This window comes from Theropithecus gelada, chromosome 9 (genome assembly GCF_003255815.1).
Source record: "Theropithecus gelada isolate Dixy chromosome 9, Tgel_1.0, whole genome shotgun sequence".
Lineage (NCBI taxonomy): Eukaryota > Metazoa > Chordata > Mammalia > Primates > Cercopithecidae > Theropithecus > Theropithecus gelada.
In genome coordinates this window covers 129139512-129154034 of record NC_037677.1, presented here as the reverse complement: position 1 = coordinate 129154034, position 14523 = coordinate 129139512, and the positions used below count along the sequence as shown (strand labels likewise).

The 14523-nt window shown below is 52.7% G+C and overlaps 1 protein-coding gene across 1 annotated transcript in view; it reads right to left on the bottom strand.

The window, feature by feature from the left end:
- INPP5A (inositol polyphosphate-5-phosphatase A) overlaps positions 1 to 14523 on the bottom strand; it is a 216879-nt gene that overhangs the window by 142167 nt on the left and 60189 nt on the right. Inside the window, exon 2 of the mRNA XM_025397606.1 lies at positions 3638 to 3679. Within this exon, the coding sequence (XP_025253391.1) occupies positions 3638 to 3679 (42 nt within the window). The remainder of the gene's footprint in view (positions 1 to 3637; positions 3680 to 14523) is intronic.

Sequence of the window (14523 nt, the reverse complement as noted above, 5' to 3'; positions counted from 1 at the left end):
TGCCCACCTCACCTCCCTCACCCTCCTCTGACAGGGCCTTCCCGTGCCCACCTCACCTCCCTCACCCTCCCCTGACAGGGCCTTCCCGTGCCCACCTCACCTCCCTCACCCTCCCCTGATGGGGCCTTCCCGTGCCCACCTCACCTCCCTCACCCTCCTCTGACAGGGCCTTCCCCTGCCCACCTCACCTCCCTCACCTTCCTCAGACAGGGCCTCTCCCCTGCACTCCTCATCTCCTAAGACCCTCCTGATGCTGAGCTCTCCCTGTCCCAATCTCAAAAGACCTCTTTCCAGATGTTTTTCCTGCTCAGGCCTCCGCTATTCTCCAAGGGATCTACTTCATCCTCATCCCAAACCCAACCATAAACCCTGGGGAACAAGAGCTTCTTCAGTTAGTGAGCAAAGACACCAGCTCCGAACTCCGTGGCAGACGCAGCTGTCTGGACAGTGAGGAGCGGAGCAGAGGAGCTGCCACGGCCCAGCCCACGGGTGCCTGAGCATCAGCGGGATGTGGATGGCTGGGCCCAGCTGACCCAACACTGGGTGGTCCCCACGCTGGCCAGCATAGGCTGCAGACCCTGGAGCAGCCCCAGGTCTCCCCACCACACCTGTGCCCTGCAGCGAGCTGGCTGGGGCCACAGGCCAACGTTCACTGGCAGGTCCTCTGGGTTTTTTTGTAGCTCTCTGTGCTCAGGTCACATGTCCCAGGGCCAGCACCTCGCTTGGGAAGTCCAGCGCATGGCCCAGCCTGAAGAGAACCCAACAGGTGTGCAGGCCCGGAGCTAGGCCCAGGGAAACCCCTACTTCCTGTTCACGAACTGCTCCCCACCCCCCCCCCCCCCCACCACTGGGCTCCACAGAGCTGCAGGAACAGAGGGGACCAGGATTCGGGGGTCCAGGGACACAGGGAAACACCTGCTGGGGGCTGCAGTGTGGGGATGGGGGCTTCCTCCACATTGACCTTTCCGGTCCCTCACAGGTGGGGCTCACGTGCCCCTCTCTGAGGCAGAAGAGGCCTTTGGAGCCCCAGGTAGATCCTGGCTACCGCCTGGTGTGAGGAAGCCCAGGGTTTGCTGGGAGCTGTTGCTGGGACCTCGGTGTCCGCCATGGCTGCACCACACCACCAGGAACGGCAGGTCAGGCCCAGACACTGAAATGTCTCCTAAAACCCTGCTCCTGCGGGGCAGCCGCTGGCTTGATTGGGACAAAATTAAAATATGATTAAAATAAAATAAACCAAGAAAAAAGCGGCAGACAGGCCAGGCATGGTGGCTCATGCCTATAATCCCAGCACTTTGGGAGGCTGAGGTGGGCAGATCACCTGAGGTCAGGAGTTCAAGACCAGCCTGGTTAACATGGTGAAACCCTGTCTCTACTAAAAATACAAAAACTAGCCAGGCGTGGTGATGGGCACCTATAATCCCAGCTACTTGGGAGGCTGAGGCAGGAGAATCGCTTGAAACTGGGAATTAGCCGGGCATGGTGGCGGGCGCCTGTAGTCCCAGCTACTTGGGAGGCTGAGGCAGGAGAATGGCGTGAACCCGGGAGGCGAAGCTTGCAGTGAGCCGAGATCGCACCACTGCACTCCAGCCTGGGCAACAGAGCAAGAGTCCGTCTCAAAAACAAACAACAACAACGACGACAACAAAAAAGTAGCAGTTTTCAAAAAGGAAAAACACCAATACACAAGGGCAGATCCTGATTTCAGCTGTGAATGTGGCAGGTTCTGCCCCTGGCTGGTCACACACACCTCAACATTCAGTGAGGGAAACCCTGTGGATCCCTGGAGAGGAGACACGTCGGGATACACGCCGGGAGAGGATGAAGGTTCTGCAAGGATGCGGGTCTCCCCGACAGGCACACACAGCAAGACCCCACCTTGCAAACCCACCCCGCCGCTGGCCCCCCACCTGCAGTTGGCATAAAGGACGGGGATGACGAGAGCACCGTGATGGGGGTGGCGCGGCAGCTTCAACTCCTAGAGGGTCCTCTTTCTCCAAGTGAGGGCTGAGTAGATGACGTCGCACATTACAGCTAAATTCATCGTACCTATTATTTCAATTTGTAAATATATGTTTTCAAAGGGGAAAATGTCTCTCATTTGCACATCTGACCAAAGACTCTACAGAGAGAGATTTGTCAGGTCCCTGTAGAACAACGGCTTCCTCGCCGCATAGGTTCTGAGCACACACACGCGCACACACACACACGCACGCACACAGGGGCACACAACGGCTTCCTCGCTGCATAGGTTCTGAGCACACACATGCGCACACACACACATGCACGCACACATGGGCACACACACTTCCTTGTAGGAAAATGGCTTCATCACATGGGTGTTAGGCACACACACACGCACACACATGTGCATGCACACACACATGCATGTACACATGCACACACACTTCCCTGTAGGACAATGGCTTCCTCATCACATGGGTGTCAAGCACACACACACACACACACATGCACACACACATCGCTGTCCCTATGGAGGTACTTGGATGCTGGCTACAGAAACACCATTCCATGCTGGGGGCCTCACCACATGGGAGCACTGGTGGGCAGGACACAAGCCTGACGGCACAGAGGTCCCCACCCCTCCTGGCTGCCCCAGCTCCACCCCTGGCCCAGCACCTCAGCCCCAGGTCGTGCCACCCCCCAGATTCCATGCCCCCATTCCCCTACAGAGGGCCCCCAGGCCTCCACTCTGGCCTCCCCAGCCCATCCCCAACCAACAGTCAAACACACCTGAAACAGGATTTCAGTCCCCGGCTCAGCCCTTGCTATGGGTCTGAACACAGGAGCAGCTCCACCGTCCAGGCCACCCCACCCTGACACTGACCTCGCCGCCAGCCCCTGGAGCCGAGCCTGGCCACCATCATGCCATGACCACATCACCCTCCTCGCCCGCCAGACCTCCCCCATGCACCCAGTCCTCAGAGAGGCCTCTGGCGCCACCCCACAGGCACACCTGCTCAGCCACAGGCCCCAGGCAGCTCCTTCCATGAAGACCTGCAAGGGCACCCAGCCTGTCTCTTCACAGTGGCATCTGCAGCATCCGCACCAGAGCACGGCACAGTACCGGGCTCCATGAACACCGATCCCTTATTAGTCAGGGGGTCTGTGCCTTGGCCTGGCAATGCCAGCCCGAAACTCTCCACACCGGTCGCCTCCCCTAGTCCAGCAGCCACTCTCTGCACAGAGCCGCCCCAGCCCTTCACGCGGCCTTGCCAACTGTCTGGCCCCCACACAGCCTTGTACTGCATGAACCAGACCTGCTGAAAAGCACACCCAGCCTCACCGCCAGCTCTCCATGGCCCCACTGGGGACGCTGACCCAGTCCTGGAGGGAGCCCCCGGGTTCTCTGAACCCCGCGGGGAGCAGGGAGGGAGCCAGAATATGAACAGTGAGCCTGAGGAGGATCTGGCCAGGCTCACCGGCAGGCAGGCAGCGGACCGACTGTGGCACAGAAATGTGTTGCCCAGCACAGGCAGTGGAGCTGAGACCCCCAGCCACAGCCTAGGCCTGCGCTCCCCATAGACACACCAGACTCCATGGAGGAACACCAAAGCAAAAAGGCACCTTATTGCTAAATAATGAATCCAAAAGAACATGTTTCAGTGGTTCTTACCTGGTAAAATTCCCGAAGCCAGTTCTTCTGAAGGTTTTCTGGCTGTAAATTAAGAAGAAAAAGAAAAGTCAGTCAGACCAATGGCCCAGCCCTAAATGGAGCCGAGAAGCGCCTATGAAGACAAGGTGGGGCAGGAGCGGAGGTGCAGCCCAGGCCCACCTGCATGGAGGAGCTCCATCCGTGTGGGGAAACCCCAGTCCCACCAGGGGACCCAGCTCTGTATGGGGGCTCTGCTCTGAGGTCTGTCCCAGGGACATGGCACACGATGCGATCTGTCCTAGTAAAGCGCAGGCAGAGTCCCGCGGACTCCACAGGGGTGGCAAGGAGGGGAAGGCCCTGTGTTGCTCCAGCCTCCAAGCCTCCCAGGGAAGAGACGGCTCAGCCAGTAACCCGGTTCCAACAAGCAAGACGGTGTCACCTTTTCACACCTGTCCCTCCCTGGGCCAAAGCCCCCTTCACGGGCACTAGACAAAGCTGAGCTTTGTGGAGCACAAAACATCACGGTCACACATTGCATTTCTGTGTGTTTGGGGCAAAGAGCAAGGGGCTTTTACAGAGTCAGTCACAACTGTCAGAATCTTCAGGAAGCACTTGCTAGAGTCATCAACAGAAAACCTACCCCATGCCACAGGCGTGCACACACATGCACACACGTGCACACACGCAAGGAAACTCCAGCCCCACCACAGAGACCCAGGCCCCAGGAAGCTCCTGGACAGAATCGGAGGAGCCAAGCGCAAGCCTGAAAATGCCACTGCTTCAAGAGAAGAGGATGGCCCAGTCGCTCTCCCACCCTGACAGCTCCGCTGAGCCCCAGGCCACCTGGCTGCTCCTGGGTTCTGTGCCAGCTCTGGCTGAGGGCAGCACAGCCATTCAAACCCGAGAGTGGAGAGGCCGCCGCGGACGAGGCCGCGAGCAAGCACTCAGCGTGAGCCGCTGCGGACGAGGCTGCGAGCAAGCACTCAGCGTGAGCCGCCCACACTCAGGAAGCACCCCAGCTCCAACATCACCCACGTGGAGGGACCGTGGAGGGACAGAGTCAGCGTCTAAAAGGGTAGAGTTTCCATTTTGTGAGATAACAAAGTTCTAGAGATCCGTTAAACAACAATGTGAATGTACTTAGCACTAAGGAACTGTATACTCGGAAACGGTTAAGGTGGTAAATGTTGTGGGGTTTTGCCGTGATTGAAAACAATAAACAAGGCCCTGCCCCTGCCCCCATCAGGACAAAAGCCCCTACCCTGGTCTCAGCCTCTGTGGCCGTGGGCACGGGGCCAAGGCATGCAGGCCGCCAACACAGCTGGGCCCAGACTCCGCACCATGCACACGCAGCAGCATCACTAGGCTGGCCACATGCCAGGCGTGCTCCTCCCTTCACTTGCTGACGGGTCTAAGAAGCCTAAAAAGCAGGAAGGCTGAATTTTAGATAAATTAACGAAGGAAAAAAGAACCTGACCAAAAAACAAGAGCCTCACAGACCACAGGACTGAGCTGAGAACACCATGGCCCCAGGCTTCAAAGACACACAACCCCGGCACACGCACAAAGGGAGAGAATCACCCACTGCGGCTCCAAGGGCCCCCATGCCCTGCCCTCCATGTCCAGGGACCTCCTCGTGGGACCCACGCAACTGCTCCAGCAGGAAGGGAGGCCATCAGCCCACGCCACTGTCCCGCCACTGAGGACCCAGCAGGAGGGGAGGCCATCAGCCCACGCCACTGCCCCGCCACTGAGGACCCAGCAGGAGGGGAGGCCATCAGCCCACGCCACTGTCCCGCCACTGAGGACCCAGCAGGAGGAGAGGCCATCAGCCCACGCCACTGTCCCGCCACTGAGGACCCTCAGCCCACACGGACAGCCTCCGTTGGCCCCAGCTCCTACCAGCAAGTCCCCATCAAGGGTCCCAGCCCCACATCCAGCTACAGCTGCTTGCCAGGCAGCCCTGTCCAGGAGCCGCCCTAAACACCAAAGACAAATGCGACAGCGGACACCGGACACACTGCACACTGTGTGCACCTCGCCCAGCACCACACTCCAGCCCGATTCATGGGTCCGACCTCATAGCGGACACCCAGACACACCGCTCACTGTGTGCATCTCGCCCAGCACCACACACTCCAGCCCGATTCATGGGTCACGACCTCATTTCAATCATGGATATGACTTCCCCAAACACTGACTGTGGATCCACTGAGGTTAGTAAGCCCAGATGGTCCTAATACAGTGCTCTAAACAAAGACATCCGTGTTTGCTGACTGTTTACGAGGAGGCACTCAAAGGCTGTGAAATAATTAGACCAAAAGTCTACATGAAAGATGAGACCAAAAACACTCCAAAGAAGGAAGAGAAGAAACGTGAAAAAAAGACGAAGCCCTCAAGGCCTTCGGTTCTTGTCTCTGGCACACACCCCAACACTAGTCACAGTGGATTTGCCACTGTGACAGCCGCGGTGACCTTGGGGCCCGCCCGGCACACACCCCAACACTAGTCAGGGTCACTGTGACGGCCGCGGTGACCTTGGGGCCCTGCCCAGGGGCCACTTTCTAGCCCACATGGTGCTGCTGCGTCTCCCTGGCTGACACTGGTGTGGAAGCTCCCAGGGCCTCCTGGGCCTCATCCCACTGTCCCACCAGCCTCCCTTGGCCTCAGTGCCACTGTGTCACTTCCGGGACATCCCCCAGGGGATCCACGCCCTCCCCGTCCCCCCCCCCATCCCCAGCCCCTTCTCCCTCCCTCCTGGGGGATCCATACTCTCCCTGTCCCCAGCTTCTTCCCCCGCTTCTCTCCTGGGGGATCCACGCCTCCCCATCCCCTCCCCATCCCTAGCCCCTTCCCCTTCTCTCCTGGGGGATCCACGCCCTCCCCATCCCCCTCTATCCCCAGCCCCTTCCCCCTCCCTCCTGGGGGATCCACACCCTCCCGGTCCCCTTTCTGTCCCCAGCCCCTTCCCCCTTCTCTCCTGGCAAATCCACACCCTCCCCGTCCCCAGCCTCTTCCACCCCTTCTCTCCTGGGGGATCCACACCTTCCCAGTCCCCTTTCTGTCCCCAGCCCCTTCCCTCTTCTCTCCTGGCGGATCCACACCCTCCCCATCCCCAGCCCCTTCCCCCTCCCTCCTGGCAGATCCACACCCTCCCCATACACCCTCCCAATCCCCTTCCCCTTTCCTGCTCCCTTTTAGGGGATTCACTCCTCCCCATCCCTAGCCCCTTCCCTGCCCCCTCCTAGGGGATCCACCCCTACCCGTCCCTATCCCCTTCACCTCCTCTCCCTCTTAGCAGATCTACCCACTCCTTGTCCCTAGCCCCTTCCCCACTTCCTCCTGATGGATCCACTTCTTCCCCATCCCCAGTCCCTTCCCACTCCCTCCTCAGGGTTCTCCCTGCCGTGTCCTTACCTGCTTCCAGTCTACACTCCACAGGCAGCCAGGGTGATCCTCAGAAAACACAAGTGGATCCACCCTCCAGGGCCCTCCTGCTCTCTCAGGGTAAAGGGCAAAGGCCTTCCAGGTCGGCACAGCCACCAGGCCCTGAGCCCACGGCCTCCCTGCCCTCCCCTCCACCTGCTCCACTCTGGGTCTCAGACATTTGGTCCTCTGGCCCCAGGGCCCTTGCACTCTCTCTTTGCAGACTGGCAATGGCCCCCATGCCTTCACTGCTCACAGGTCCGGTCAAATACCGTCTTCTCCATCAGTTCAATTTTCCCTGGGTCACTGAGCTTCCCCAGGCCAACAAGTGACCCCTAATCCCAGCGTTTTCCCATCCTGAGCAGTGAGGCTGCATCATGTCCCTTCCTTGTCTTCCCTTCATCTGGGAAAAGGACATTTCACTCTGCAGCCCCACATACCCACAGTGTGCAAGTGGATAGCTTGAAGAGTTGATATAACAAGAAAACCTTTTCAACCACTATCGAGCTCTGGGCAAACACACCACAAGAAAGCTTAAGACACCCTCTTCCCCCCAAACCCCACCAAATAACAAACGGGGGGAAGAGGAAGAGAAGGATGCTCCAGGGGCAACAAAGCAGGGTCTGACAGCATCCTCGCTCCTGAACGCAGCAGTCACAGGAAGGGAGGATGTTTCCAGGGCAAGCGTCAGAGAGGGGACCCCGACGGCGCAGGGCGGGACGGAGAGGGGACCCCGACGGCGCAGGGCGGGACGGAGAGGGGACCCCGACGGCGCAGGGCGGGACGGAGAGGGGACCCCGACAGCGCAGGGCGGGACAGAGAAGCAGCAAGAACCTGCGCGTCCTGATAAAGGGACTCAGAAAACAAGACTGGAAATGTACCCAGAAACAAATACCAGAACAAAAGCATCCCTGAAAAGGAGAGAAAACTGACCAAGTCCAAAAAGAGAGTAGGAGTCTTTATTTAAAAACACGCGAAAGGCTGTGAGTGGTGGCTCACACCTGTAACACTACTAGCACTTTGGGAGGCCGAGATGGACGGATCACAAGGTCAGGAGATCAAGACCATCCTGGCTAACACCGTGAAACCCCGTCTCTACTAAAAAAAAATACAAAAAAATTAGCTGGGCCTGGCGGCGGGCACCTGTAGTCCCAGCTACTTGGGAGGCTGAGGCCAGAGAATGGCATGAACCAGGGAGGTGGAGCTTGCAGTGAGCCAAGATCGTGCCACTGCACTCCAGCCTGTGTGACAGAGTGAGACTCCGTCTTAAAAAAAAAAAAAAAAAAAAAAACGGTGAGAAACATCAGCAGCAAAGCCCGAACACTGAAAACCAGAATTCCCGAGGTGCCAGGCAGAACTCAGGTGACAGAGCAGAGCCCAGGACTCAGAAAGGAAAGACCACGGTGACCCACAGTGTGTCCACACAGCACAGAACCAAGGGCTGAAAACGGAGGCAGGGAAAGGTGGAACAGAGTGTTTCTGTTACAAACTGACAAAACACAAGTAATAGAATGTATTAAATCAGCAGGTGGGGCCGGAGCTGAGAGGCTGCCTAAGAATCCTGATACCTTCCAAAGCAGAGCATTCCTAAATGTGTTCTAAAATTAAGATGCATTCTTAAACTCTACATTCTTCAAGTTGAGAAAAGTTTTCTTATCCTTAGAGGAATTGTAGAAATTTATCTCTTGCACCAATAAATATTTATCTCAAATTCAGAAGTTCCTTGAGTTTCACTTCAGTGTCTGTTTCTCCTGACAATCTGAGCAGGATTAAATTTAACTGGTGAAGCACAGCCTGTCCTCCTTGCTGGAGCTCTGCAGACTAGGACGTTCATCCCACGTGGACAAGGGTTCTTTCTGGGCAGTGGGAGCTGGAGTGATCTGTACTTTTCTATAGTGCATATTCTTAAGGGAAGGGGGAACAGACCGTATAAAATGATTCCATTTTAGTGGGAAATACTAAAAAAACTGAGCTGATCCTTAGTCTGTTTGCTGCACAGCCCCTAACAGAGAACACCTGCAGGAGAGACCAAGCAGACAGGGGCAGCCTGGCCCGCAGCCGCCCCCAGAAGGCCCAACTCTTCCCATTTGTTGCTTTGGAATGCAGAGACGTCAGCAGGAGAGATTGAGGCATTTCACACTGCTGAGGGAAGAGGCAATAATTGACAAGGAATACTAGGACTAGTTAAATATTTACTTTTAAAATGCTATATTAGATCCTTTCTTTATTCCACAAAGAAATTAAACTCCAGATGGATTCAGGAGATGAACATAAGACTTGAAACCACAAAGGAATCAGGAGAGAAAATAAGCAAATAGCTGCCGTCGTGGGAGAAAAAGAGCTTTTCTAGACACAAAAGGAAAGAAAGGACCTCTGAGAGAGAATGTGCCTGTAGATTACCCCCCACAGTGAACACACTCAATACTGGATGACAGAAAGCTTTCCCTCTAAGAGTAGGAACGAGACCAGGATGCCCGCGCTCATCACTGCCATTCAACACTGCACTGGGAGGCCTAGCCTGGCCGATTAGGCAAGAAGATGAAAGAAAAGGTACCCGAACGGGAACAGAAGAAGTAAAATTATCTCTGTTCACAGACTACATGCTCTTATGCATACAAAACCCTAAAAATTCCACCAAAAAATTGATAGAAATAAGGCCGGGCATGGTGGCTCTCACCTGCAATCCCAGCACTTTGGGAGGCCGAGGCAGGTGGATCACCTGAGGTTAGGAGTTCAAGATCAGCCTGGCCAACATGACAAAACCCAGTCTCTACTAAAAATGCAAAAAATTAGCCAGGTGTGGTGGTGCACGCCTGTGGTCCCAGCTACTTGGGAGGCTGAGGAGTAGAATCGCCTGAATCCGGAGGCAGAGGTTGCAGTGAGCCGAGATCGTGCCACTGCACTCCAGTGTGGGTGACAGAGTGAGACTCCATCACAAAAATTCAGCAATTCAGCAACGTGGCAGGATATAAGATCAACACACAAACAACAGTGGTGTTTCTATACATTAACAATGAACAATCTGAAAAGAAATTTTTTAAAAATTGCATTTATGACAGCATCAAAAAGAATAAAAAACTTAGAAATAAGCTTAACCAAGGAGGCAAAAGACTTGAACACTGAAAGCCACAAAATGTTGACGAAAGAAATTCAGACATCCGTTCCATGTTCACAAACTGGAAGAGTTAACGTCATTAAGATGCTGATGCTGCCCAAAGGATCTGCAGATTCGATTCCATTTATATAAAAATCCCAATTACTATTTTTTGTGCGGAAATAGAAAAATTCATGCTAAAATTCATATGGAATCTCATGGGACCCTGAATAGCCAAAAATAGTCTTGAAAAAGAAGAACAAATTGGAGACCTCACACTTCCTTATATGGAACTTACTACAACCTACAGTAAGCAGCCAAAACAGTGTGGTCCTGGCACAAGACAGACATGTGGACCAATGGAATGGAATAAAGAGCCTTGTATGTATGGTCAAATGATTTTTGACAGTGGTGCCAAGACCATTCACTGGGTAAAAGAACAGTCCTTTCAACAAATGAGGCTGGGAAAACTGGATAACCGCATGCAAAAGAATGAAGCTGGTTTCTTACCTTACACCATATATAAAAATTAACTCAAAATGAATCAAAAATCTAAAACTATAAAATTCTTAGAAAAAAACATAGGTGAGAAACTTTGTGACACTGGATTTGACAATGACTTCTTAAATGCAATATCAAAAGCACAGGCAACAAAAGAAAAAATAGACAAGTTGGACATCAAACTTAACAACTTTTGTGCATCAAAAGCCACTATCAATAGGATGAAAGACAAACCAGAGGATGGAAGAGAACATCTGCAAGTCACGTGTCTGATAACGGGTTAATATTCAGAACATATTTTTAAACCCCCTACAACTCAACAACAAAACGACATACAACCCCATTAAGATGGGAAAAGGACTTGAACAGACAGTTTTCTAAAGGAGACATATGAAACAGTCAACAAGTACATGAAAGGATGTTCATTATCACTAATCATTAAGGAAATGCAAATGAAAACCATAATGAAACACCATTTCACACCCATCAGGATGGATATTACACAAAATAAAACATTAAAATCAAAAAGAGAAAATAACAAGTGTTGGGATGAGGTGGAGAAATGGGACTCCTTCTGCACTGCTGGTGGGAATGTAACATGGTGCCATCACTATGAAGAAAAATGGCACCTTCTCCGAAAATTAAACAGAATTACTATACAGTCAAGCAATTCCACTGCTGGCTATATTCCCCATATGGTTTGGCTGTGTCCCCACCTAAATCTCAACTTGAATTTTATCTCCCAGAATTCCCATGTGTTGTGGGAGGTACCCAGGGGGAAGTAATTGAATCATGGGGGCCAGTCTTTCCCATGCTATTCTTGTGATAGTGAATAAGTCTCACGAGATCTGATGGGTTCATCAGGGGTTTCTGCTTTTGCTTCCTTCTCATTTTCTCTTGCCGCTGCCATATTTAAGAAGTGACTTTCGTCTCCTGCCATGATTCCGGGGCCTCCCCAGCCATGTGGAACTGTAACTCCAATTAAACTCTTTTTCTTCCCAGTCTCGGGTATGTCTTTATTGGTAGTGTGAAAACAAACTGATACAGTAAACTGGTACTAGGAGTGGGGTGTTGCTGAAAAGATACCCAAAAATGTGGAAGAGACTTTGGAACTGGGTAACAGGCAGAGGTTGGAACAGTTTGAAGGGATGAGAAGACAGGAAAATGTGGGAAAGTTTGGAACTTCCTAGAGACCTGTTGAATGGCGTTGCCCAAAATGCCAATAGCAATATGGACAGTAAAATCCAGGCTGAGGTGGTCTCAGGTGGGGATGAGGAACTTGTTGGGAACTGGAGTGAAGGTGACTCTTGTTATGCTTTAGTGAAGAGACTGGCAGCATTTTGCCCCTGCCTAGAGATGTGTGGAACTTTGAACTTGAGAGATGATTTAGGGTATCTGGTGGAAGGAATTTCTAAACAGCAAAACATTCAAGAGGTTACTTGAGTACTGTTAAAGGAGTTCAGTTTTATAAGGGAAGCAGAGCATAAAAGCTTGGAAAATTTGCAGCCTGAATATGTGATAGAAAAGAAAAACCCACTTTCTGGGGAGAAACTCAAGTCAGCTGCAGAAATTTGGCAAGGAGCCTGGTGTTAATCCCCAAGATCATGGGGAAAACGTCTCCAGGCCATGTCAGAGACCTTCCTGGCAGCACCTCCCATCACAGGCCCAGAGGCCCAGGAAGAAAAACTGGTTTCATAGGCCAGGCCAAGGGTCCCCATGATATGTGCAGCCTAGGGACTTGGTGACCTGTATCCCAGCCACTCCAGCCATGGCTAAAAGGGGCCAACATACAGCTCGGGCTATGGCTTTAGAGGGTGGAAGCCCCAAGCCTTGGCAGCTTCCAGTGGTGTTGAGCCTGCAGGTGCATAGAAGTCAAGAACTGAGGTTTGGGAGCCTCCACCCAGATTTCAGAAGATGTATGAAAATGCCTGGATGTCTAGGCAAAAGTCTGCTGCAGGGATGGGGCCCTCATGGAGAACCTCTGCTAGGGCAGTGCAGAAGGGAAATGTGGGGTCAGAGTCCCCACACAGAGTCTCTACTGGGGCACAGCCTAGTGTAGCTGTGAGAAGAGGGCCACCATCCTCCAGACCCCAGAATGGTAGATCCACCAAAAGCTTGCACTGTGTGCCTGGAAAAGCTGCAGACACTCAGCGCCAGCCCATGAAAGCAGCTGGGAGAGAGGCTGTACCCTGCAGAACCGCAGGGGCAGAGCTGCCCAAGATCATGGGAGCACACCTCTTGCATCAGTGTGACCTAGATGTGAGACCTGGAGTCAAAGGACATCATTTTGGAGCTTTAACATGTGACTGCCCTGCTGGATTCTGGACTTGCATGGGCCCTGTAACCCCTCTGTTTTGGCCAATTTCTCCCATTTGGAACGGCTGTATTTACCCAATAGCTGTACCCCCACTGTATCTAGGAAGTAACTAGCTTGCTTTTGATTTTACAAGCTCATACATGGAAGGGACTGCCTTGTCTCAGATAAGACTTTGGACTGTGGACTTTTGGGTTAATGCTGCAATGAATTAAGACTTTGGGAGACTGTTGGGAAGGCATAACTGGTTTTGCAATGTGAGGACATGAGGTTTGGAGGGGCCGGGGTGGAATGGTATGGTTTGGCTGTGTCCTCACCCAAATCTCACTTGAATTGTATCTCCCAGAATTCCCACCTGTTGTGGGAAGAACCCAGGGGGAGGTAATTGAATCACAGGGGCTAGTCTTTCCTGTACCATTCCCATGATAGTGAATAAGTCTCAAGAGATCTGATAGGCTTATCAGAGGTTTCCACTTTTGCTTTTCTCTCATTTTCTCTTGCTGCCACCATTGAAGAAGTGTCTTTTGCCTCCTGCCATGATTCTGAGGCCTCCCCGGCCATGCGGAACTGTAAGTCTAATTAAGCCTTTTTCTTCCCAGTCTCAGGTATGTCTTTCTCAGCAGCATGAAAACGAACTAATACAATTCCCTAAAGAACTGAAAGCAGGAACTTAAACAGGTATCTGTATACCCACAATCAGCCAAAAGGTAGAAGAAACCCAAGTGTCCCTCCATGGATACAGTGACAAAATGTGGTCTATCCACATGATTCAACCTTAAAAAGGAAGGGTATTCTGACTATGCAACAACCTTGAGAACATTATGCTAAGGAAAATAAGCCAAACACAAAAAGACAAAGATTGTATGATCCCACTCATGTGAGGTATCTGGAGTCATCAGATTCATGGAGACAGAAAGTAAAATGTTGGTGACAAAGGAGCTAGGGGTGGACGGGGATTCAGTGTTTAACGAGAACAGAGCTGCAGTTTTACAAGATAAAAAGAGATCTGGAGATGGATGGCAGTGATGGTTACGCAACATTATGAATGCATTTCATGCCACTGAACTGCACCCTTAAACATGGTTAAGATGGAAAATGTTATACCTATTTTACCACATTAAAAAGGCGGGGGTAATCTCCATAGCCACAGCGCCACTCAAGCAGCCGAGCCACACGCTGGGGCTCCACACGTCTGAGAGCTGCACTTTACTCACCTCATATAAAATGAAAAAAAGAGAAAGTCCTGACCCTAGCAGTAGGAAGGGTCCCAGACGCCCAACCCAAGCAAAACCGAAACAGAAACTGCAACTGAAATTAAAACAGACAGTAAATCTGAGACCTGCCCAGACAGTAAATCTGAGACAGCCCCACAGCATAGACCAAAGACCCAGAGCCACTACGCGTACCACAGCCCCACAGCATAGACCAAAGACCCAGAGTCACTACGTGTACCACAGCCCCACAGCACAAACCACAGGCCCAGAGCCACTACGTGTACCACAGCCCCACAGCACAAACCACAGGCCCAGAGCCACTACGTGTACCACAGCCCCACAGCACGCACCAAAGACC